This window comes from Mustela nivalis (genome assembly GCF_964662115.1).
Source record: "Mustela nivalis genome assembly, chromosome: 4".
Taxonomy (NCBI): Eukaryota; Metazoa; Chordata; class Mammalia; order Carnivora; family Mustelidae; genus Mustela; species Mustela nivalis.
Window position 1 is genome coordinate 560,852 of NC_139023.1, and position 24,570 is coordinate 585,421.

Below are 24,570 nucleotides of genomic sequence, written 5' to 3' on the forward strand. Positions count from 1 at the left end.
ACTTGGTCTACTTTATCCTTTCTTTTAATGTCTGATGTTTTTATGGTGAGCACCTTTCTTAGTTTCCTTTTCTCTCAAGAACTAAAAGCAATCTGTAGGTCTTATCTCTGGATTCTCTGGGAAACGGAACTTTAAAAGCTGTAGGCAATCAAACGGGCAGAGCAGCAACTGTAGGGGAGACCACTGCCTTCCCTTCCCTATTCCTTCATCGGGACAATTGACATTTTCTCAGTCTTATGTAAAATGTGAATAAAAATAACTTTAGAAAAGTTTCCCACTTTTATTGGTCTGTAACACAAGTAGCTAAGAAAATAAATACTTGTTATGTGAATGCAGCTTCAAACCAGGGCCTCCTGCATCATGTTGCATCCTTTTTCGGAATTTTATGTAGAAATTCCACAGCAGCAATCCAAATGAGAGGAAGGCTAGAAAGCCTTCACTATTGGAATTATTTTCTCTTATGTCAGTTACTTAGGACTTGGGGTGTGTGTGTATGTGAGGGTTTCTTTAATGCAGATGTTGTCATTATCTATAGACCACATGTGAGCTCTTTATGATCCAAGTGATTTTATAAAATGAAATGTATAAAGGCCTATAGGTTTTATGAAAGCATTTAAGGCATGCTTAGTTTTTACTCAAAAGCAGTAAGAAAATAATTATGTTCAGAGTAATATTTACTATAAGGCCACAGACTTCAACTCTGTAATTGATTATATTATCAAATGAAATCTGGCAGTAGATAAAAAGAATGCATCATGACTCAGTTGGGTTTTATCCCAGTAATAAAAGGTTGACTCAACATTAAAAAATAATCAATGTAATTCACTGTATCAACATACAAAAGAAGTAAAACTATATGATCATCTCAGAAGTTGCAGGAAACCTTTTAAATATACTAAAAACTGAATTATATGCTTTTAAAAAGGCAAATATTACAGCATGTAAATTATATTCAACTGTTTTTCCAAAAAAATTAAAAGGTGCAGAAAAATTGACAAAATTCAAGACCCATTTATGATTTAAACACACATACACACACTCTTTGGCAAACCAGGAAGAGAAGGGATTATCAACCTGAAAAGACCATCTACCAAGAAGTCTACAGCTAACATCCTATGAGTGATGAAGGCTGAAGGTTTCCCCCTCAAAGACTGGGAACAAGGCACTCTTAGTCAATACTGTGTTCCAGGTCACTGTACAATAAGGTCGGGGGTGGGGATGGTGGGGTTGGGGGAGAAGGCACAGACTGGGAATGAGTAAGACAGTATCTACTGGTGGATAACATGACTGCCTATATAGGAAAGTCATAGCAATTTTTAAAAAAGGGCTACTAGAACTAATTGAGTTCAAGCAGTCAGTATACAAAATTATATTTTTACATAGTAGCAATGAACGTTTAGAAACAAATTTTTACAGTTACCATTTACAATAGCACCACACAACATGAAATGTAACAAATATATACAAGATCTGTAGGTGAAATGTAGAAACATTAATAAACTTAGAGAAGACTTTAAGAAAGATAGATCGGGCGCCTGGGTGGCTCAGTGGGTAAAGATAGATCATGTTCGTGGAGTGAAACATTCAATATTAACATCTCATTTCTTCCCAAATTCATCTTTAGTTTCCACAAAACACTCAAAATCCCAGCAGGAATTTTTGTAAAAAATCAAGCTGTTTATAAAATTTATATAGAAAAGTACAATTAGAATAGCCAAACATTTCTGAATAAAGAATAGAGCTTCAAGACTCATAGAAGGCTAATCAGGACACTGGTGCAGGTGAAGCGTTAGACCTATGGATCAATGGAACAGAACAGAGAACCCAGAAGCAGACCCATGTGTACGTGGTCAATTTTTTACAAGGTTGCAAAGGTCATTCAGGGAAGAAAGAATAATCTTTTTAACAGTGCTGGGATATCCACATATAAAAATATGAAACTTAACTTAGACCACAGACCAAAATTAACTGAAAATGGATCATAACCTAAATGTAAAAACCTAAAGCTACAAAATATCTAGAAGAAAAATCTCTATGGCCTTGGGTTAGATTTCTTAGATACGAAACTATGATCCCTCAAAGGAAAAAAAAAAGATCAACTGGACTCAGCAAAATTAGTCTCTGCTCTTCAAAACACACTAACAAGCCACAGACTGTCAGAAAATTTGCAAAATCCAGCAGATAGTATACTTACATCCAGAATATATAATTAAGAACAAATCAACCTTCCAAAATATGGGCAAAGGACTTGAACAGACTTTTCACCTAAGATTATGTGGATGGCAAATAACCCTATGAAAAGATGCTCAGTGCCATCAGCCATGAGGAAATGGAAATGAATGCCACAGTGAAGTGTCGCTTCGCGCCTATTAAACTGGGGAATTCCAAACAAAAACCGAGCACTACAAGATACTGGGGAGAAAGGAGAGCAATTCAATGTCATACATTCCTGACCGGAGTGCAGGTATGTGGTCCAGTCGCTCCACAAAGGTTCTGGCAGTGCTACATACCCTCACCACATCACCCACGGTGTGGATACAGCACGCTTCTATCCAACCATTCATCAACTGGACATTTAGGCTTTTTCACTTTTTAGCTATAATAATGCTAGGAAATGTGTGTACAAGTTTGTACATGGACATGTTTTCATTTCTCTTGGGTATGTGCCTGTCAGGAGACTGCTGGGAGATACGGTAACTCTGTTTAACCTTCTGAAGAACTGCCAAACTGTCTCCAAAGCACCTGCATTCCCACCAACAGTGTGTGAGGGTTTCAATTGCTCCCCTCTTGTCAACACTTGTTATTATCTGTCTTACAGCTACCCTGGTGGGTGTGAAGTGGTACCTCATTGTGGTTTTCATTTGCATTGCCCAGCTAGTTTATGGTGTTGGGTGTATTTTCATGTGTTTACAGGCCATGTGTAGATCTCCTTCGAAGAATGTCTATTGATATTCTTTACCCATTTTTCAAACTGGGTTATTGGTCCTTCATTATTGAGTTATAGGAGTTCTCGGTATATTCTGGATACAAGTCCCTTATCAGATATATTAGTAAAAAATTTCTCCCATTCTGTGGGTTGTCTCTTTCTTGACGGTGTCCTTTGAAACACAAGTTTTTATTTTTGGTGAAGTCCAATTTACTTTTTGTTATGTTTTTGGTGTCATATTTAAGAAACTATTGCCTAATCCAAGTACCAAGGATTTACTCGATTTTCTTCGTGGAGTTTTATAGTTTTACCTTTGACATATAGGTCTTTGACCCACGTGGAATTAATACTTCTGCATGTGGACATCCAGTTGTTCCACCACTATTTGTTGAAAAGTAGAAAGGATAAATTTCTGAAGAGAATGTTTGTTTTCTCTGAAGAAAAAAGGACAAAGGTGCTAAGTGGAAAATATAAATTACCCTAATCAAATATGAGTAATTTTGAAAATTCACTGTAAAGCATATCATGTTAAGTAAACCTGGTATCAGACTTGAAACCCTTTCACTAAGATGAGAGCAAGTAATAGTTAAAGGCAGTGAAAGAAATATTTTTGTCTTCCATGTTTGTCCAATTTATCCAGCATTTAAAGAAATAATGCAAAACACTAATTTCTTAAAGTACAATATGTATTAGTAAAGTAATAAAATGCAGCAGCAAAGAACAGACACCTACAGATATGAACCTAGTTTTAAGTAAAATTCAGGACAAAACTTGGATTTATATAAACAATAAATTAAACGGTGGTGATTTACAAATAGGCTTCTTTTAAATAAGATTATCCAGTGCATCTAAACTTATCCCATCACAAACGAAAACCACACCATCTAGACTTCTCAGCAACAGCTCCTGCATAAGATGTAGTACAATTCTGGTTACAACTCAAAATTTAAGTCTTTGAGGTAGAACAAAAAAATATATAAAAATATACAATTTAAGGAGAATTTGTTAATAAAACTCAACTTTACCTGGTCATTAATCTTCTGCAAGTTTAAGTTTTCATATTAACTATATTTTGTGAATATTCAGTCAATGACAAGAGTAAATGTTTTACACACAGAAATGAATCATGTGCTTGTTTCTTTTATTTAAAACACTCCCTGTATGTGAAAGTACATGTACCTAAATGTTTTTCTATTCATCTTTTCAAGTTTAGGTGTGAGAGAACGGAGAAAATTTGTTCTTTGTATATTTTCATCTTGAGATGATTTAAGCTCCTCTAAATTTCTGAAAAAAACTTATTGTATAATTAAGACAAATATTTTCATAACCAAATGACCATCTTTTTCTAGTTTATTAGTCGGACAACATCCATCCATCCCATTATTGACTCAACACCGAAAGCAAGTTTATTTCAGCCTCCCTGCAAAGACGAGGAGGCGTCAGAAGGAGAAGCTGAAATAAGCTTCTTCTCATCCTCGGATGGGCATCGGGGTCTTCTGGTGGTCAAATAAGTATCCACTCTATTACTCAAAACTAGTATTTCGAAGTCCAAGGACAATGGACTGTGAAAATGGCCTCACATGCTTCTTGGACTACATTCCTCAGCTTTGTTGCAGCCCATTTCTCTTTTAGGGTACCTTGGCAAAGGGATTTTGTGGTATTTGAGATTTTAAGTTAGCCTAATTTTCAAATGTAAAGAAAAATTATATCCAAGGTTTTATAGGTATTCTGTCAACATTTTTTTTTTAAATTTTTCTGTTAACACTCTTAGCAGCTGTAAACCAAAGCGCTTTTAGGGAAGGCAGTCTATTTGTAAGAGTCAATGTTTTAAACGACTCTTGAGTTGTTATTCTCTCTCTTTAAAATAGACGGAACAGGTTAAAAGTATGTCCGGTCCCATTACCCAGTCGAGAGTAGCGTATTCAAAGGCAGCGTCTGTTGGCTAGTCCGCTCCCGCGGACTTACAGCTTTCTACGATCCAAGGAACTGAAATGCTGCCAACCAAAGTATGAGATTTTATAATACGCATAATTAGAAATTCTAGTAAGTCAGAATTACAAACTTGTCAACTGTGCAGAATGGTCAATTTATAAAATACAGTAAGTTGAACTACACAAAATGCTGAGCAATTATTCTTTGCAAAAACCTGGACATATCTCGGGTCCCTCATTTGAACGGATATCCGTCATTACTCAACAAATGCCTGAATTTATTGGTGTTAGCGAAACCTGAACATCTGTAATCATCCTGTAAAGATGACCAGCGTTTCCTTGAGAAAGTTTTCACTTCGGGTCTTTCTGAATGGTGTTTCAAAGGGTACTGCGCTGCATCTTTAGTTCTGATCTTTAAGAAACAGACTATGATATCCTTTAGTAATTTTACAAAGTGATTGATGGCGCACACTTCTCCATCGAAGAGATGCTCATCTAAATCTACAAAAAGGTAAAGATGCCCGGAAAGCTCATATAAAATCTTCTGCTGCAGAAACAGGTCTCTCTGTTTAGGAAGCAGTTCACAGACTGCCATCCTTGAGTGGGTTCTCACAATCCGCTCGCAAGTATTTATGACTTGACACAGACTTTCTGAAGGGAAATGCAAACCATTCTTCTTTTTAACACACAACAGTGACCCAATTTTTGCAACTTTGAGATCGGAAGCATACAGGGCACTGATGCAGTCTTCACAAGTTAAAAGAGCCGATAACTTGTTTGCGATATAACCGGCACAACAGGTGAGTTTTCGCCTGTGATCGGACAGATCGAGTAATGCCTCACTTAGAGAACAATCAGACCAGTCTTGGCAAATACCCTCTTTGTGAAAAAGACTCTTTACAACGCTGACACCATACTGACGCTGAACTGTCCACAGGGCCAAGTCTGTCCTTCGAGCAAGTGAAATGTCAAGGATGCTTACTTCACTTAGAAAAACTTCGTCCTGTGATCTGTATCTGGTCTCCAAACTATGGTAAGCCGCCTGGAATGCCATACAGGTAGGGGCAGAACTGGTTACTAATACCTGCCTAAGCATCTTCAAAAATAATTCCAGATGGTCTTGACTGAATTTGTAAGTCAGAAGATAGGGAGAAGGCATGACCTTAGGGAAAACATAATTCTGGTAGAGCCACTTTAAGCTCTCAGCATTAAGTAAAAATCCCAGGAATCCTAGTTTTCGCTTCCCTTTAATTATTTGATTGTTGCTAGCATCAGATAACGTCACAAAGATAGTCTTGGCTTCGATTAGCACACGATTGATTTTACTGTAAGTCTCAGGCAGCAGAGGCCCTTTAAGTCCTTTTCCATAACAGTTCCTACTATTAAAAATGTCAAACAGGTTGTTAATTAAGCGTAAAAAATGGACAGTACCGATACAGTTCTGGAAAGGAGGCAGGCCTAGCGACAGCAAGCCCTCCAACGCCCCGGCCACGCTCTCACTGAACACCTGGGCAGCACAGTTCATCTTCAGGACGTGGTTTTTCAGATCCGCAAGTCTTCCTGGCAGCCCTTCCATGCCGGCTAATTCCTGCTCCCCCAGCGCTGCTAACTCCACGAGGTGCCGCCAATGTGCCGTGCCATTAATGAACTGAATGCTCTGAAAGCTCTGAAACGCGTTTCGTATTAACCTGAGCAAGTGGCAAGAATCAAAGAAGTACGCGATCTGCTGACTGGAAGCTGAAGGGTGCTGGAAGGTGCACTTCATGTCGTCTCCGTCCATGTGTATCCCCAGCGCTTTTGCCATCTGCACGCTGTGAGCTGTAGCATCCGACGTAACGGCCAGAACTGTGATCCCTATGTCACTCAGTTTGCCAATGGTGAGACGCAGCAGCTGAGCCTGCAAATATCCAGACGCCCTGTTTACAAAAAAATAACCAAGAGGTGTTCTCCAGTGACCAGAAATACCCACTGCCATTAACAAAATAGTTTCGGAGGCGAGTGGCGTTTCATCGGCATCAAGTATGCCAAGGCCGAAGTCCATAAACCCTTGCAAATGGTGGCTGCTGGGATCCCACTGAAGTTGTTGCTTGAGAGAGACGCCTTTTATGATCAGTGAACAATACTGATATAGCTGGTCTCCATTCTCTACTCTTCGCTGAAGAAAAGAAAAAACGTTGCTGTTGAAACCTGGACTGGGTTTGCATTTGGATAACCATCTGTAAAACATGAAAAATGAAAAGCATAAAACTCAAATGAAGAGACAAAGAAAGGAAAAATGCCTTAAATGGCAGTAAAGGAGGGGCGCCTGGCTGGCTCATTCAGCTGAGGGTCCAGCTCTTGGCTTTGGTTCAAGTCATGATCTCGCCGTCCTGGACCCGGCCCCACGTCCTCTGCGCTCACTACGGGGTCTGCTTCAGATCCTCTCTCCCTCTCCAATGAAGAAACGAAATCTTTATCTTTTTTAAAAAGAGTGTACTTCTTTATTTCAGACACAGAGCACAAGCAAGGGGGAGAGGGGGAAGCAGGCTCTCAGCTGAGCAGGGGGCCGAGGCAGGGCTCAATCCCAGGACCCTGGGATCTCGACTTGAGCAGAAGGCAGACACTTCACCGACTGAGCCCCCCAGGTGCCCCTAAATAAAATCCTTAAAAAAAAAAAACAAACTAAAGTAGCCTCAAATCCCTATAGACAAAGCCAAGTTTAAGCAGCCAAATTCTACAGTTATTTTCAAACATGTATTCATATAATCACCATAAAATAATAAGTAACAGGGAAACTCAGAGTAGTATTTCAAGATGCAAACATAGCACAAATCAATTTTCATAGCTCACTTTTTTAAAAAAGTATACAAATCAATTACCCAGTTTCTTCTCATTGATGTGTTTTTAGACCGTAAACCAGTCTTACCTGTAAATTCAATGAAACAAGAAAACTGCTTAAGGGGAAGGGAGCTTTGAGAATATCCAGCACATCTACCTCATTTCACAGATTAGGAAACTGGGACAGAGCTTAAACCACAGGGCCCTTACCATGCAGCTAGTTCTGCACAGAACGGAAAACCCAGCTTTCCCGAGGTCCTGCTCATGCTTTTCCCACCATTCCTTGCAGCCTCCAAATTATGCCCTCAGGGACAATTAAGGTGCCTGGATCTGTCTGCCTTACACCAGGGACCTACTTGACTGCCTTAGTTCGTCTGTGGTGTCCAGGACCATCCCAGACTCCCGATTACTCTTCCTATCAACGTCAGCCTCTGTCTTCAGAATTCTTTTCACTCATTTTCTTTTTCTAATTAGTCGGAGGGTCAGGAAAGGCAACAGCCAAGCTGAATCACCTTCTCAAATAAGACTAAGTGGACTCTAGAGACTGGAGTGTTCATCTTCACTGCGGTTTACTTGAAAAAAAAAAAAAAAAAAGTATTTATTTATTTATTGGACAGTGAGAGAGAGAGCGAGAACGAGGCTCCCCACTGAGCAGAGAGCCCGATGTGGGGCTAAATCCCAGGACACTGGGATCATGACCTGAGCCGAAGGCAGAGGCTTAACCCACTGAGCCACCCAGGCGCCCCTGAAGTTTACTTTTGTAACTTAATTGACTTTGGGGGGGGGGGTCATATTTCTTTCCTTTTTTAAAAGATTTTATTTATTTGAGAGAGAGAGAGAGAGAAAGAGAGCATGCACTACCACAGGGACGGGGAGAGGGAGAAGCAGGCTCCCCGCTGAGCATGAAGCCCGATGTGGGGCTCGATCCCAGGACCCCAGGATCATGACCTGAGCTAAAGGTAGACATTTAACCGACAGAGCCACCCAGGGCCTCCTCCCACTTTTCAAGATTTTTATTTATTTAGATGAGAGAGAAGGCAGGCTGCTAGTACAAGCAGAGGAAGGGGCAGCGGGAGAGGGAGAAGCAGACACCTGACTAAGCAGGGAGCCTGAGGTGAGGCTTCATCCCAGGACCCTGCCATTATGAGCTGAGCCAAAGGCAGACGCTTAACTGAGTCAACCAGGGACCCTGGGGCTATTTCTGATTTTGGGGCTATATTCTAAGCTGCCAAGGTTTCTTCCTGGAGAGCCGACCTCTATATGAGACTCTTACATACCTCCCGAAGTATTTCAGGACAGGGCTTTCCAAATATTATGCAGCAACCTGAAAGTTCCATAAATGAAATTTACCCTCATTACATGCCACACACACACATATATACCATGTGTGTATATAATGCCAACCATAGCCCACTAAATCGACTTCAAGATGTACTAACAGGTTTAAAAAACACATTTAGGGTGCGTAGGTGGCTCAGTGGGTTAAGCTGCTACCTTCGGCTCAGGCTGTTATCCCGGCGTCATGGGATTGAGCCCCACACTGGGCTCTCTGCTTTGGCAGGGAGCCTGGTTCCCCTTCTCTCTGCCTGCCTCTCTGCCTACTAATGCTCTCTGTCAAATAAATTAAAAAAAAAAAAATCTAAAAAACACATTTATAGGATGCAAAAAACACACTGAAAGACAATTAGGTTGTTTCCATTTTTTAGAGAATACAAACAGCACCGTACCATGTACGGGGGTGTCACATATTACCTATTTAAGAAATAAAAGTATTAATTAGAAAAATTTTAAATATTAATCAATTGCTTGTATTTTAAAATAGTAAGATAATGGCAAAACAGGGCAATGCTACCGCCCACTAGTGTGGTGAATACCCTTGGCAAATGTGTCTCCAAATGCTCACTGTTAAAATTTTTTTTCTTGTATTAGAATTCTCAAATAAACCCCAATGATGCTCACTGTGTTCCATGTGGAATCATTATGTAATGAAACTACTTCATGCCTCTATTTAAAAGTTTTTATTTTAAATAGGCTATGAAAACTGATGTTCTTTGAATTTGATTTTTAAATGGAAATCTAAATGATATCTTAATGCCCATAGCTACGAGAATGAGGTCTATACCAGACAAAAAGATATGTGGCCTTGTTTTTAAAAGTTTTCTAACTGAGAGGAGAAATACCCAAACCGTGTGTAACTTAGAACGACAGAGAAATGACTGATGTCTGTTTCAAACCAAAAAGTGCAAAAAGTGATAGTCTCTTTAACATTTCAGAGACATTCTTCCAGATTTCTTCACATATATTACACTTAGATATAATTTTCAAAATTTATACTGAACCTATTTTTTTTACTTACTAGTAATGTTACAGAAATATTTTTCTGTGTCCCTAACTACTGACCTACTGCATTTTATTTTATTTTATTTTATTTTTTAATTTTTTTTATTTTTTAAGATTTTTATTTATTTGCCAGAGATAGAGAGAGAGAGTACACACAAGCAGGCAGAGAGGCAGGCAGAGGCAGCAACGAGAGAAGCAGGCTCCCCGCCGAGCAGGGATCCCGATGTGGGACTCGATCCCAGGACCTTGGAATCATGACCTGAGCCGAAAGCAGCGGCTTAACCAACTGAGCCACCCAGGCTTCCCTGACCTACTGCATTTTAAAAGTGTACATGGCCTATACCACAGTATAGTTAAGCCATAAATAATTTAACTAATCTATACTGAAAGACAATTAGGTTGTTTCCATTTTTTAGAGAATACAAACAGCACCGTACCATGTACGGGGGTGTCACATACGCACGTACATGTTCATGTCACTTACACAACTCCTAGGGGTAGGAGAGAAAGAGAAATTTACTTACACCAGCATTGAAATGAATGGATTCTATTTTTTTCCCCTAAGATTTTATTTATATATGTTTGTTTGTTTGACAGGCAGAAAGAGAGAGAGAGAGTGAGCGAGCATGTGAGAGCCCAGGCAGGGGAATACAGACAGAGTTGCAGAGGCCGAGGGAGAAGCAGGCTCTCCCACTAAGCAGGGAGCCCGACGTGGAGCTTCCTCCCAGACTCCTGGGATCATGACCGGAGGCAGATGCTCAACCAACTGCGCCACCCAGGCGCCCCGGAATTCAGCTTATGCAAGAAATCAAAAAACAAATTTCGGACTTCTGGTGCACATAACTAGGTGAATCAATTTTAAATTAATTCACATTTCCCAATTTTCCTTCACAGAAGTGTTACCAATAATTTCCATTCTCATCAACATGAGATTTTAAATTAGACAGCAGGCTCCTTGTGGAGTGATTATGTGGAGTCCACTCGGTGCTTTAACTCTGGAGACAATACGGCACAGAAGCGCCACAATGCTGGGCAGAGCTAAGTGTTTCCAAGACTGTAAGCTCTTCCCATGGTTTTGTTTGCCTCTGAATCCCTCATACCCCCTTCCCCATTAGAGGGAGCTAATTAACTAAATTGCAATGAATACCTAAATAGAAAATTAGAGAAAATCTCAAAGATCATACCACACGTATCACTGTTATAATGAGGGAGGCTGAGGATGTGAAGACATTCTTACAAAAGATATGTGAAAACAAACCTTCAAGACCCAAACAACTGGAATTATAAGCAGCACAGTTCTGGGAAGGTTCTGGACAAAAAGAATTCGAGAGAGAAATGAAAAAGACCCGGGGATCAGTACTCAGAGTATTACAGAAGCGACGGACAGATATTGTATCTACGAATCAGAGAAAGAGACAAGTAGAGATCAGTGAGGGAGGGAGTCTACAGCCATTTCTACAAAATGTGAGTCTGGCTTGATCTGTCATCATCTCATTGTTTGCATAGAACTACTTCTCCGTCCTGACAGAGGAAACAAATACTCCCATTTTCTCCTTTCTCCTGAACTTGGTATGTCTCCTTCCCCGACTCTCGGCTATTTTCTTTTCTTTTCTTTTTTTTTTTTTTTAAGATTTTATTTATTTTATTTGACAGAGAGAAATCACAAGTAGATGGAGAGACAGGCAGAGAGAGAGAGAGGGAAGAGAGCCCGATGCGGGCCTCGATCCCAGGACCCTGAGATCATGACCTGAGCCGAAGGCAGCGGCCTAACCCACTGAGCCACCCAGGCGCCCCTCGGCTATTTTCTCTTTAAGAAGGCTCCACGCCCAGCGCAGAGCCCAATCTGGGGCTTGAACTCATCACCCCCGAGATCAAGAGCTGGTCCCTTGATGGACTGAGCCACCTAGGCACCTCTCAGCTCTGATCTCTGTGTCACTGAGAGAACAGAAGCAATCGAATAAAAACTCATTTTCCTACCATCAATCTGTTAACCTACTGAATCTCTGCCTTTCTTCCTGTTTAAAGGAATGGTCCCTGCTCCTAATTAAGGCCGGCCATCTCTCCACAATGCTGTCAGATGTTATCCCTCACAAGTATCCTTTCCCTTGTGCATCACCAATTTTCTTCCCTAGTAGATCATTCCCTTGAGCACGCAAACATGATCGAACAACTGCCCGCTCACCAGACACCCTCCCCTCCACCTACGTTCCCTTCTACCCACAGACCCGTATCTCTGCTCCTTACACAGCACAACTCCTTGAGAATTCATAATCATGGTCTCTCTTTCTTAGGCTTGATCAACATAAATAAATGCCCAACAGCTGGAGAATGCCCTGGGCAGGTAGGGTACAAGTACCTGAAGTGATGCTGTTGACCATAACTATGTAAAAAACTAATAAATCTGTAAGTTGTTGTTTTTTTAAGGATTTCATTTATTTATTTAACAGACAGAGATCACAAATAGGCAGAGAGGCAGGCAGAGAGTATGAGAGGAGGAAGGAGGGTCCCTGCCGAGCATAGAACCTAATTCGAGGCTTGATCCCAGGACCCTGGGATCATGACCTGGGCCGAAGGCAGAGGCTTACCCCACTGAGCCACCCAGGCGCCCAAAAACTAATAAATCTAAGCACAGAAAAAAGTCTGGAAGAAACTTACCTAAATGTTAATAGTAATTGTTTATATATAGCGTAGAAGAAGAATTAATGAATTTCTCTCATTTCTAAATTTTTATTAGTATTGTTACTAGTGTGTGTAGGACAATTACTTAAGAGAATATAACATGCAACACGGTGACTATAGTTAATAATGCCATATTGTATATTTGAAAGTTGCTAAGAGAATAGGTCCTGAAAGTTGTCATGACAAGAAAAAAGCATTTTAGCTGTGTGTGTGATGAATGCTAACTAGACTTAGTGCGGTGATCACTCTGCTATACATACAGGTACCAACTAATCGTTACACACCCCAAAGTAGTACAGTGTTCTACCTTAATTACAGGATCTCTCAAGTTTCTCAAGCTGAGAGCCCCCCCGGGTCTGTTCTAAAGCTGAAAGCAGTCAGAAACCAGGAGGCAGCTTTCTGGACAGAGGGCGGAGGCATTCCCCGCTGTCCTCTAGAGCCACCCGCTGAATTAAATGGAATTAAATGCAGTGCTGTTCTGGAGAATCTCCTCCTGACCTCTATCTGAAATGCTAAGTGACCATTCAGGCATTCCTTCTTTCCACACCTACTCATCAAGAATAATTTCTCTCCAGTTACACTCTGCCACTGTGCCCCAGGTACCGTGCAGGGTCTCAGTTCAGGGCAGGATCACAGAATCAGACAAGACCTCACATTGCTGCAGCTCATGGTCCAGGGAGGAAGACCGTGTTTTAAGAACTGGATTCAGTTCCGTATCATATGTGTGAGAGGACTACTTCGTCCAGGCCAGGCTTCTGAAAGGATGTGTATCTAATCTGAGTCTGAAGACTGAGGAGTATCACTAGGACCAACAGACAGAGAACAGGAATTTCAGGCACGGGGAACGGTATGGCCGGAGGCAAGCAGCAGCGAGGAAGCCTTCCAACTGTGTGCAGCAGGGGATGCCAGAGGGCAGGGAGGGAGCAAGAGCTGAGCCTCAGAGCCCAGCAGGGGCCACACTGCAGGAATGGGCCCGTGAACCAGGGGAAGAAGCCGGCCTATAGGTCCTGTGATGGGGAGGCTTATCATCACTAAAGTGACTTTATCTGTTGAACCGTGTCCCTCAAAAAAGATACACTGGAGTCTTAATCCCCAATACCTCAGAATGTGACCTTATTTGGACACATGGTCTTTACAGAGGTAATCGAGTTAAATCGAGGTCATTAAAGTGAATCCTAATCCTGTATGACTGGCCCTCCTAATGGGCACAGAAACACACACGTAATGGAAGATAATGTAAGGAGACACAGGGGAAAAGTCCACCATCTACAAGTCAGGAAGAGAGGCATGACACAGACCCTTCTCCCTTATAGCCCTTAGAAAGAACTAACCCTGGTGACACCTTGATTTTGGACTTCTAGTCTCTGTAACTGTGAGACAATAAATTCCTGTTATTTTTAAGCCACATGCATGGCTACATACACAGGCATCCATAAAACCAGTGATCAAAAAAGTAAGAATTGAGTATTACTTTCATTATAAAAGTGCCTTTAACAGGTACTTTATAAGTATTACAAAAGTACCTTATTTAAAAGCAACTGGATTATTTTTTATAACACAGTGTTGTAACACTAAGAGTTATAAATACATCTATGAATTCTGACCACAAATCCTACAAAAGTATTTACCAAAATCTCCTCTTGGGAAGACCTGTCCTGCGGATCAACTGCAGTGCTTGGCCTCACACCAATGGTGTCAATCCAGAATTGTTCTAGATTTCCCAGGATAGCCTGAGATTAAAACTACGGAAATGTTTTAGAAATTCCCAAACTACTAGAATATATTAGAAACCAATTTTTTTTTTTTTTTAAATCACTTAAGAGTGTCTCTGCCATCTGGAGGATGCAAAAAAAATCGTCAGACTATATGCCTTCATTTTTTTGGTGAAAATATTGTGCTATGTTAATACGCAAATACCACCTAAAAATTTCTAAAAAAGAGAAAATGGACTAATAAATGAGTATGAGTACGAATAGCCTTAACACATAAAATGCAGTAAAATAATGAAATACTCATTTTCTTTAACATCTAAAAAGTCATTCACTTACGTCCTGAGGATGGAAGAATGAGGCAGCTTGAGAATCTTTCTGACATAATCATAGACTTTGCTACTGCACAAGTAGAGTGTACATGCAAACTGTTTCATTTCTGTGGAGTACTCAGCTGTTTCTCTCCAGTTATACAACTCCCACTTAAAATCTGTCAAAATAAATTTATTTATTCTTTGTGATGAAGAGTGTGTACAGTAAAACTTTCAGTATAGGTCACAGCATTGGGGTATAAATGCAGTGGGCATCCAAACCCAAACCCAAACCCAATCACAGTTTCACGGAGTTTGTTCAAAGGCTAACATCCAATCTGAGGACCCCCTTGACCAATTCCTCTTGTTCGTCTCGGATCATTTCACTCAAAAGAGGGAAGAAAAGTTTCCACTTAAGTCACTCTTTTACTACTCACTGGCAGTCTAAGTGGGGAATTTTAGAGGAACAGGGAAGAGAAGGAAATAACCTGATAAAACTACGTCTTTGGATTATGAGTACTTTTATTTGCTTTATTTTGTTCCCTCGTAACCATTTATCTGAGGTGAAAATGAGACACAAGAAACACTTCTGGGGAGAGGATGCTATTCGGATTGAACAGACAATCTTGCCTACCCTGAGGAAAAAAAAAAAGATCCTTTCCCTGGTGGGGATTACGGTTTACTACCTCTGCTCCCAACCGGCACACACACTACTCTCCTCCTCTGGCGATACCCACTCTCTTCTAGAAACAAGATATACTTATGTTTTACTAGAACATAAATCCAAAATCTCTGCTGCTTTCAACAAAGAGTAAGTTGCCAATACTTATTTTGTTCCTCTTCAAATATCTGGTTCACAAAGAAGAGGAGGCAGTCTTTCCAATGGACAGATCTACCTTCTACAGAATATTTCAGAAAATAGTATGGAGACTCACAGAATTTTCAAGCTCAAAGGGAACTGGCAAAGTAATCTGGTTCGACTCCATGGCAAAAACACTTTAGTGATAAATTATGTAGCAGTTAAAATTGCTCACAAAGAATTCGCTGTAAAACAACTGCTTTATAAAAAACGAACAGTACAGTATATGGTATCAACCGTATGATCTCACCTCTGGGTAGCAGGATTATGTGTAACTTTCATCATTTATATATTTCTTTGCTTTTCTTATAATAAACACATGACATTTAAAGCTGAAAATACATGAAAAGATTTTGGCAATTACTTTTCCTTCTCTTTGCTTTCCCTGAGACTTCATGTTTCAGCAAAAAGCATGTTTTGATGGGCAGGAGCAAAGGAAGTACTTAATGGTTAATTTGGAAAAGGGGAACATACCTGAAAATTGTGCTCGTAGCAGACACTCTGTCTCTTCAGAAAGTAGTTTCTCTTCTACGAGAGCATCGATCAGTCGTAAGCCCTTTCTCTTCTGGATCATCCTGTAGTTTTTCACAGAGACCAGTCTTTTTTTGGACACCTGGAGCATCTGCTGCACCTCAGCCAGCTTCTCTGCGCCTATCGTCAGAGGCCTCTTTAAACTGTAGTTATGGTCCTCGGTGGCAACCTCTTGCGAATTATCGGGAAGTGGCTGTTTTAGAATTTTCTGTTTTGCTTTGCCTTTAAGGTGTACGCCCTGAAGAACCTGCAATAGAAATATCCAATTCAGGTTATTTTTAAAACTATTACACAGAAGACTGTCTGTAAAAATACCACTAAATGCAAAGCACTCACCTGGTTGCTGTGGAGAGTTAATTATGAAAGAAAAAGGTCAGAATCTCTGATTTTTTCAAATGCATTATAGGAAAATGTGTACGTGATGCCAAAAGTTAATAGGACTCTGAAAGTGTCTGAAACGGTTAAGGTAACAACAGAAAGGTGGTAATTTGGGAAAGCTTCATGGAAATGAATAGTTTTTTTTAAAGGAGCAATAACATGATTTAAGAGATAGGAAAGTTATTTGTGCAAAAAGGAAGTGGACGTGGAAATTAAGATTGATCTGGGTTTGAATCCTAGACCCCTCATTTATTAGCAGTCACTAAACCTCTACAGCCCCTCATCTCCTCGCCTGTACAATGTGAATAATAACACAGAGTTGTTCTGAGGATAAAATAAGATAATTTATGTAAATCTTCTGGCACAATGGCCTGGACTATTGTAGGTCACAATAGTAACTACTCCTGATATTACATGAAAGCAAGTCAATTTATCACATATGCAGTAGTTTAAAAGGAGAATTCAGAGTAGTTAAAAATGCACAATTAGAAGGAAGCTCTTAGGGGCGCCTGGGTGGCTCAGTGGGTTAAGCCTTGCCTTTGGCTCAGGTCATGATCCCGGGGTCCTGGGATTGAGCCCGCATCCGGCTCTCTGCTCAGCAGGGAATCTGCTTCCCCCCCCCCCATCTCTGCCTCTCTGCCTACTTGTGATCTCTGTCAAATAAATGAATAATATCTTTAATAAATAAATAAGCAAATAAATAAATAAATAAATGGAAGCTCTTAGAGCTTAGGAGTTTGGGTTTGACACCAACTGCATTCTTCTGAATGGAGGAACAGGAAAACAATACCAAAAGGAGACTCCAATGGGTAAGAGGAGGGAAGGGCAGCATCAGCACTGAATGGGTAGATGAGTACCACCCGCTGTGCGGACCCTGAGGAGCCATTTGGTAAAAGCAGAAACAAAAGAAACGTAAGAATGTAACACAGGAGTGATATACGTCTCTATATCAATGCTAATAATTAGGTACATTTTTGGTCAAGATCAGTAACATTACTGGGAGGGACCAGAAAAAGCATAATTTCTAAGTATTCTGGAAACTGTCTCACACTTAAACAAAAGCCTGAATTCAAAGGGATCTACTAGGTGATTCTTATGCTCAGTTTGGTAATCTTCATGTGTGTCTTGACAACAATTTGTAATGATATGCCTAATTTAAAAAAAAAATCCTAAAATTACATATAGATTTTTTTTTTAAAGCCCAAACGAGTTTTCTAAGCATTTAAAATCTATTATTGGATTTATTTTAAGACTTAGGATTTTTTAAAATCTCTGTAAATTCAGCTGTAATATGAGGTACCTCGGTTTTCAAAGGCTCTACAGAATTTAGTTTTGTTTACACCTAGATTTAAGTACCTTGTATAGAGAAACAGAAGGCACAGCTCCTTTTTTCAGCTTTCTTCTTATGCCATATGACTCAAAGTCACTTTCTTGAAAATGTTTGGAACATAGAATAGCACCTGGTCCTGGGATCCAAATCTTTTTGCTTCTGGGGTCCACACGATTAACAGCCCTGATCCATTTTGAGCGCTGTATGGTATCAGTTGGAAATCTACAGCAATCATATTAAAGTTCCATTAACATGAAAATATTATAGTAATACTACAGTAGTATTTATTAAACAAACCCATTTATTATTTAACTGCTTTATGTAAACATCAAGTCCAGTTAAAGTTTAACTTACTCAATCTGATTTCATTTAGTTCTTTGATTTTTTTGATTCCAAGACTTCAATATCTAAGTGATCTCATTTGCTTCAATTTGTATAAGGGAAATTCTTATATTAAAGGCCCGACCACATTTTGTCTTCGCTGCCTACACTTAACAGAATCTGCTCAAATTTAGTGTGTGTGTGTCTTTAAAAATGTCCACAAAGTCTTTGCTTCTCCTCCTTTCAAGGGATGGAGGCTAATACCATTCCCCTTGAGTGTGGGCTAGAGTTAGCAATTTGCTTCTAAGAAACAACAAAAGCAGGAGTGACAATGGGCTAAGTAAGACTAGATAATAAAGACTAGATAATAAAAGGCACTTGTTCCCTCTGTTGAATGATTTTCCTCCGGAGGGAACTTCTCTGCCATGTCAAAAGCAGTCCTATAGAGACATAGGTCTACTGGTCAAGAAACAGGCTTCCAGACAAAAGCCATGGTCAGTGAGTCTTTCAGAAAGCTCACCCTTCAGAAGATTCTAGTATTGGCTAACATTTTACGGCAACCTTATGAGACACCCTGCAACACTGAGTTAATCCACTCCTGGATTCCTGCCCTTGGAATTTACAGATTATTTTTCCACGCTGCACTTCAAAAAAATCTGTTACTGAGCAGTAGAAAAAAAGTCCACTTCCCATAATCCATTTCCCCCTTTTCTTTCAAAAGGCACCACTTTTTCCTAACCTTGAATATAAAAACTACCTTGTATTTCTCTATTTTTAAGCCCAAATTACTATGTTTAGAAATTGTGAGAAAAAAATTATGATACTGATATAATGAAAATCACAAAATTACTCTTTCTGCACCCTCTGCTTTGATCGGTCCTAGGGACAGATCTGGGGGGAGCTGTGTGATTTTTGTATCTTTTAGCTTAGATTTTAAAGCATGCACTTCTTACAAACTGAGACTAGTGAAAATTTTAAGTTCCTCAGTTCAGGGCTAGGAAAATAATACAGCAGTATGGTAACAGAATTCTGAGATATTCTCTCAATCACTTGAGAAAGAACACTGAATTGGGAAACCTGTATTTAAGCCTCAATGACCTTTTACCAGCCATGTGGAATCTGATACATCTCTCAATCTTTGAGCCCCTCACAGGGTTGTTGTAAGGGTGCACGATGCAACAAATGCACTCAAAAGCCTTTGTAAATGGTAAAGTACGATCCAGAGTTTGTTCTTTCCTAGGAACAATTCCACTTTCAGGACTTTCACTGCATTATTCCAGGAAGATGATGCTACTTGATCGAAAACACAGGTCTTTTTCTAATAAAGGTGAGGCAAACCTACCTTTTCATTGAGTTCCTTTCTTAACTAATAGCACATGTTTGTGAGGCAGTTTTCCCCCAGACTGCGTGGTAGTCTCTGACCACACGAAGGACAGTAAAAAGGTGGCTAGTCCACCAAGTTCTATTACTAGCCTATCCTCCAAAACAGCTTCCCAACTGGCATGGCTGCTGACCACCGCCACCAATCCCCTTAGCCCACAGAATGGCCTGGACCATCTGGAGCCCCTGAAGCAGGTAACAAGCCAGTCCCAAACAGCTTTGTTGGTTTGCCCCAAAGTATTAAACAAAATGAAAGGGTTGGGAAAATACTGCAGTCTAACCAGCATGACTAATTTCAATTCTGAATAAAATTAAATTGGTAATAATAATTAATAATATGTTTAAAGCATTCACCTTGTGCCATAAATATGTGCATGTGATTCAAGTTTTTTTTAATTTAAGTAAACTCTACATCCAATGTGGGGCTCAAATTCACGACCCAAGATCAAGAGCTGCCCATTCTTCCACCTGGGCCAGCTAGGCACCCCGATGTATTTATGTTTTGAAAATTTAGACTTAGTCTTACAAAAACTCTGCACAACAGGTTTGTATCCTTTCACAGAAGATGAAACCAAGACCAGACCTAAGTATAGCTACCAGTAAGTGGTAGTTAAAATTGGAATTCATGTCTCCCTATTCTTTTTTCAAAAGAAAAATCCCCAACCAATCATCATCTCATAAAGACAATCATGGGGGTGCCTGGGTGGCTCAGTGGATTAGGCCTCTGCCTTCGGCTCAGGTCATGGTCCCAGGGTCCTGGGATCCAGCCTGGCATCAGGCTCTCTGCTCAGCGGGGAGCCTGCTTCCTCCTCTCCCTCTGCCTGCCTCTCTGCCTACTTGTCATCTCTGTCTGGCAAATAGATAAATAAAAATCTTTAAAAATAAATAAATACAATCACAAATTGGTTTCTATTTAATGCAAAATCTGTTTTCTCTCTCCTTTGACTAGCCTTTTTTTCACACTACCAGCAGAAATTTACCATTGGCTCCCTGCTTATATTTTCCAGAAAAGTGACTAACAAAATCCTTTCTACAGTGGCTGTCTCTAAGGAGAGAGAAGGGATTCAAGGGTAAAGCTTTAACTATACCTGTAACTTAATGCTCTTTAAGAAGACAACAAAAAACAAACCAAAACCTGAAACAAGGCAAACTGTTAATGTCTGCTTAATTCTCGTGGTGGGTGCACAGATGTGTGTTATGTGTTATTATTTGCCTGCTAGTGTGTTTGAAATGTCTCATAATTAAACGTTTTAAAAATTCGTTACAACAATTCAGGTAAAAACACTTTCAAATTATCATACATATATTTCTTTGATTATGAAATAAATTGTTTAATTTCTTTATACCAACAAGAAGAGAATGAATCAAAGTGTCACTCCTTTAAACCTGCCAGTCCTATCTCATATTTAAACATTTATATGTTTAACTAAGTACCAGTATTCTAATAACAAGTTTCCACACCTTTAGTCACTTTGATTCGTGCTTTTCAGACACAGCCCCTTGCCTGTGTCCTTGCAACATCTTTCACAACTCTTGGGAATGGCTCTGGGGACGCTGGGGAAGGCTTCAGAAGAGAGAATATTGGAGCGAGAACTGAAGTGTTGACAGGAGTTTGCCGTGCAGACAGTGGCCACTCCACGCAGATGCAACAACACAGAGATAGAAAATAACTACTTGCATCTTACTGGTTCATTAAGCATTGAAAAATCAGTTAATTTGGAGGATGAAGAGAGTTAAAGGAGAGCCCAGAGGCCGCTGGTACCGGCTACAGATGGGCTGGAGGGAGGGCTAGAGGCCAGATCACAAAAGATCCACCCTTCAGGTTAGAGGCCTCCAGAAGAGAGCGCACTCACGTACGAGGTCGGAAGCAAAGACTGGAATCTATTTTCACGACTTTACGCCCCGTCCGTAATGTACACGAACACATCCTTCCCTGTCCGGCGTGCGCTCCAGGCTCCCCCGGGGCGGCTCCTTCCCTCCGCACCGACTCGGAGCCGAGCCGCAGGACTCCCTCCGGTTCGCCGAAGGACCACCGCCGCCCGCGCGGGGCCGGACGGGGCACGGACGCCCTCGGGAGGGGAAGGGCTTCCCGGACGAGCGCGGCCTCCGGAAAGGCCCGGAAAGGCCCGGAGTAAAGCCGTCTGGGAACGACACCGAACTAGATTTTTAGGAAAACCACTCCCGGGAATGCGGAATCCCGAATGAATGGCGCCGGTCAGCCGAGGCCCGGAGCGGACCACGGGGACGCCGGCGCTCCCCCGCTCCTTCCCCGGTGCCCGGTGGACCAGACCGAGGCCATCCACGAACTCCTCCTCGTCTGAACCCACGGCGGCCCCGGGAGACGAGGAGGAAGCAGGGCCGGCGTCCGCGAAGCCCCCGGAGGAGCGTCCGGAGCCGCCGGCGCGACCCCGAGCGAGCCGGGTCAGGACGAGGCGCTCCCGGCGCTCCCTGGGTCGGGCGGCCCGGGCCACGCCGTCGGCGCCTCGGAGCAGCCGCGACACGCGCCTCGGCAGGTCGGCAGGTCTCGGGGCCTCCGGGGAGGCCGGCCACGGGGGACGGCGCGGCCGCGCACGCGGGGTCCGCCGAGCCGAGCGCCGCGAGCAGCGGAGGCCGCAGGACAGAGACCAGAACCACCGGCGCGGGCGGCCGGAGTCTCGCGCCGTCTTCTCCGACGACCTCCGGCCACTCCCCTCACGCCCGCCCGCGGGGACGCACGGGGTCCGGCTCCAGCACCACCCGCTCTCCTCCCGGAGCCCCGCCGGCCCGTCCCCCGCGGCCCCGGCGCACTGCAGGCCGCGAGGACCGGGGGAAGCGCCGCGTCCACGCCCCCGCGCGCGCACGGCCCCGACGGACGGCCCCGCTCCGGAGCCGACGCCCGCGTCCCCGCCACGCCCGCGGCCGCCCCTCGGCCGGGCCCGCAGGGCGCAGCCAACCCGCCGGGAGCGCGGCCCCGCGCCAACAAGCCCCGCCGGAAGCCCTGGGGCAAGCGGCAGGCAACGGGGTGCGGGGCAGGAAGCCCCCGAACTCGCCAACTCCCCCGTTCCTGTCCCCCACGCTACGCGCGTCGCGTCGCGTCGCGTCACGTCACGTCGCGTCACGTCACGTCAACGGCGCGGCGCACGCCCGGCCCCGCCCCACTCTGGCCCGCTGCCCGCCAGGCCGTGCCGGGGGTTAGACGGCCGGAGGCTGCGCTCACGCACTGGTGGAAGGAGAGGCCGCGCTCCCGGCTCAGCACGGTGTCCCGGGTGCTGCAGCCCACTGCCGAGCAGCTTCGGGTCATCTTGCTACGTGGGGCTCCACTTTGGGTGTCCCCGCGACCGCATTAATCGCGGCAGATTTGGCTCCGCCCGCGGACTCGGCCGCTACGACCTTTATTTGTCGGAAAAGGCGGGCTCTCGCGGCGCCAGACGCCTGCCCTCCCTCGTCAGGGGCGCTGCGCTGGGCGCCGTGACCAATCGCAGGCCACGTCGTGCCGCCGCAGCCAATCGGAAAAGCCGGGCGCGAAGACGAGCCCTGGATGGCCCCGCCCTCTCGGCTGGAGGGCGCGTCGTGCGTTTGGGGTTTGCGGGCTCGTTTTCGTCCTGGGTCCGCGCCGGTGGCTCCATCCGAGGCCATCGGGTTCTTGGGAGGCCGAGCGCGAAAATGCGGGGCGAGCCCAGGAGCACGCGGACAGGGCCCGGGCGCGAACGCAGAGGCGCCCGCAGGGGAGGGGAGGGGGAGAAGCGCTGCGCCCGGAGACGCGGACTCGGGCCCCCGCGACCGCGACCCGCGAGGGGCGGAGCGGCTCCGGGCGGCCCGTTAGGTCGCGGCCCGCTGTGGAGCTGGTGGAGGAGCCGCGGGTGGGCCTGGCCCGAGCTCGGGCGCCCGGAGGGGATGGCACGACGGTGCGGTGGGGACTCGTCGGCTTCACTTCAGCGACCCCTTCTCCGGAGACCCTTCGCCCCAGTGGGCGTCGGCGGAAGCCGGGTAAGGCCCTGGGGGCCCGGCGTGGCGGGGGCCGGGAGCCGGCGGCGGGCCTTGCAGCGAGCTGTCGCGCGTCGTGCGGGCCGAGGCTGCGGCGCCGTCCACGCCTGCGGGCCGCCGGGTCGCTGCCGACCGCGGCAGCCGGTAAGGAGGCAAGTGCGTGTGCTCTTCACTCCGCGTCTTCTCGTGTCCTTCTCCCGCAGCCCTTCCGGCCGCATGGCTTCTTAACCCTTTTTCTTTGCTTAGTCCAGGTTCCAGCCGAAAGGGTAGTCCGCGCGCCTGCTTTCCCGGTACCACGTGCGCCCGTCTCGTTTGAACGCAGTGAAGCCACGTGGCCTCAGGATAGTTCTGGATTTGGGGGAAATTGATCCAAATCCAAATTGTGCAAAGGGTAGGACCTGGGTTTAATTCACCTTCAGTCTGTTAGACTATTAGGAATTTTTCTAGTACTCAACCAATTAAGACCCCAAATAAGGCTAAGTAGAGATAAATAACATTTTCTATTATCTTTTTTTTTAAGATTTCATTTATTTATTTGACAGACAGAGATCACAAGCAGGCAGAGGCAGGCAGAGACAGAGGAGGAAGCAGGCTCCCCGCTGAGCAGAGAGCCCGATGCGGGACTCGATCCCAGGACCCTGAGACCATGACCTGAGCCGAAGGCAGCGGCTTAACCCACTGAGCCACCCTGGCGCGTCTTGCTTAGGATGGTTCTAAGGGGCATCCATGTTGAAGATACTTCGGTTTTTTTAATTCCCAAAAGATGTCCCAGTGTATGGGTATTCTGCTGTGATGTGCTTATCCATCATCACTTAACACCTGGGTGTTTCCGCTGTGGGGGCTGTTAGGGTAATTCTGCTGTGAACACTAGTGCACAAGTTAGGTTGGGACATAGACATCTCAGGGTGGAACTGCTGGGTCATAGGCTGACTTACGTTTTAACTCTTGGGGAAATGCCAAACTTTTTCCCAAGTGGCTGGACTAGTTTACATTCCCGCTAGCAGTGGATGAGGGTTCCATTTCCTCCATGTTCTTGGGAGTGTGACGTGGTACTTCATTGTGGTCGTTGCCCGATTTTTAAGGACTTGGGGTTTG

General features: G+C 43.7%; 1 protein-coding gene across 2 annotated transcripts; it reads right to left on the reverse strand.

Annotated features, from left to right (window-relative positions):
* Positions 1 to 266: 266 nt before the first annotated feature.
* On the reverse strand, positions 267 to 22,991 carry THAP9 (THAP domain containing 9). 2 transcript variants are annotated; one of them, XM_082726471.1, is made up of 5 exons: positions 22,713 to 22,991; positions 17,838 to 18,033; positions 16,047 to 16,350; positions 14,742 to 14,892; positions 267 to 7,073 (listed from the first exon to the last, which is right to left on the reverse strand). In XM_082726471.1, the coding sequence occupies exons 1-5, from the start codon at positions 22,790 to 22,792 to the stop codon at positions 5,093 to 5,095; spliced, it is 2,712 nt and encodes a 903-aa protein (XP_082582597.1). In that variant the 5' UTR covers positions 22,793 to 22,991; the 3' UTR covers positions 267 to 5,092. The 2 variants fall into 2 exon arrangements, with proteins under 2 accessions (XP_082582597.1, XP_082582598.1); XM_082726472.1 differs by lacking the exon at positions 22,713 to 22,991 and adding an exon at positions 20,974 to 22,196.
* Between the last annotated feature and the right edge of the window lie 1,579 nt (positions 22,992 to 24,570).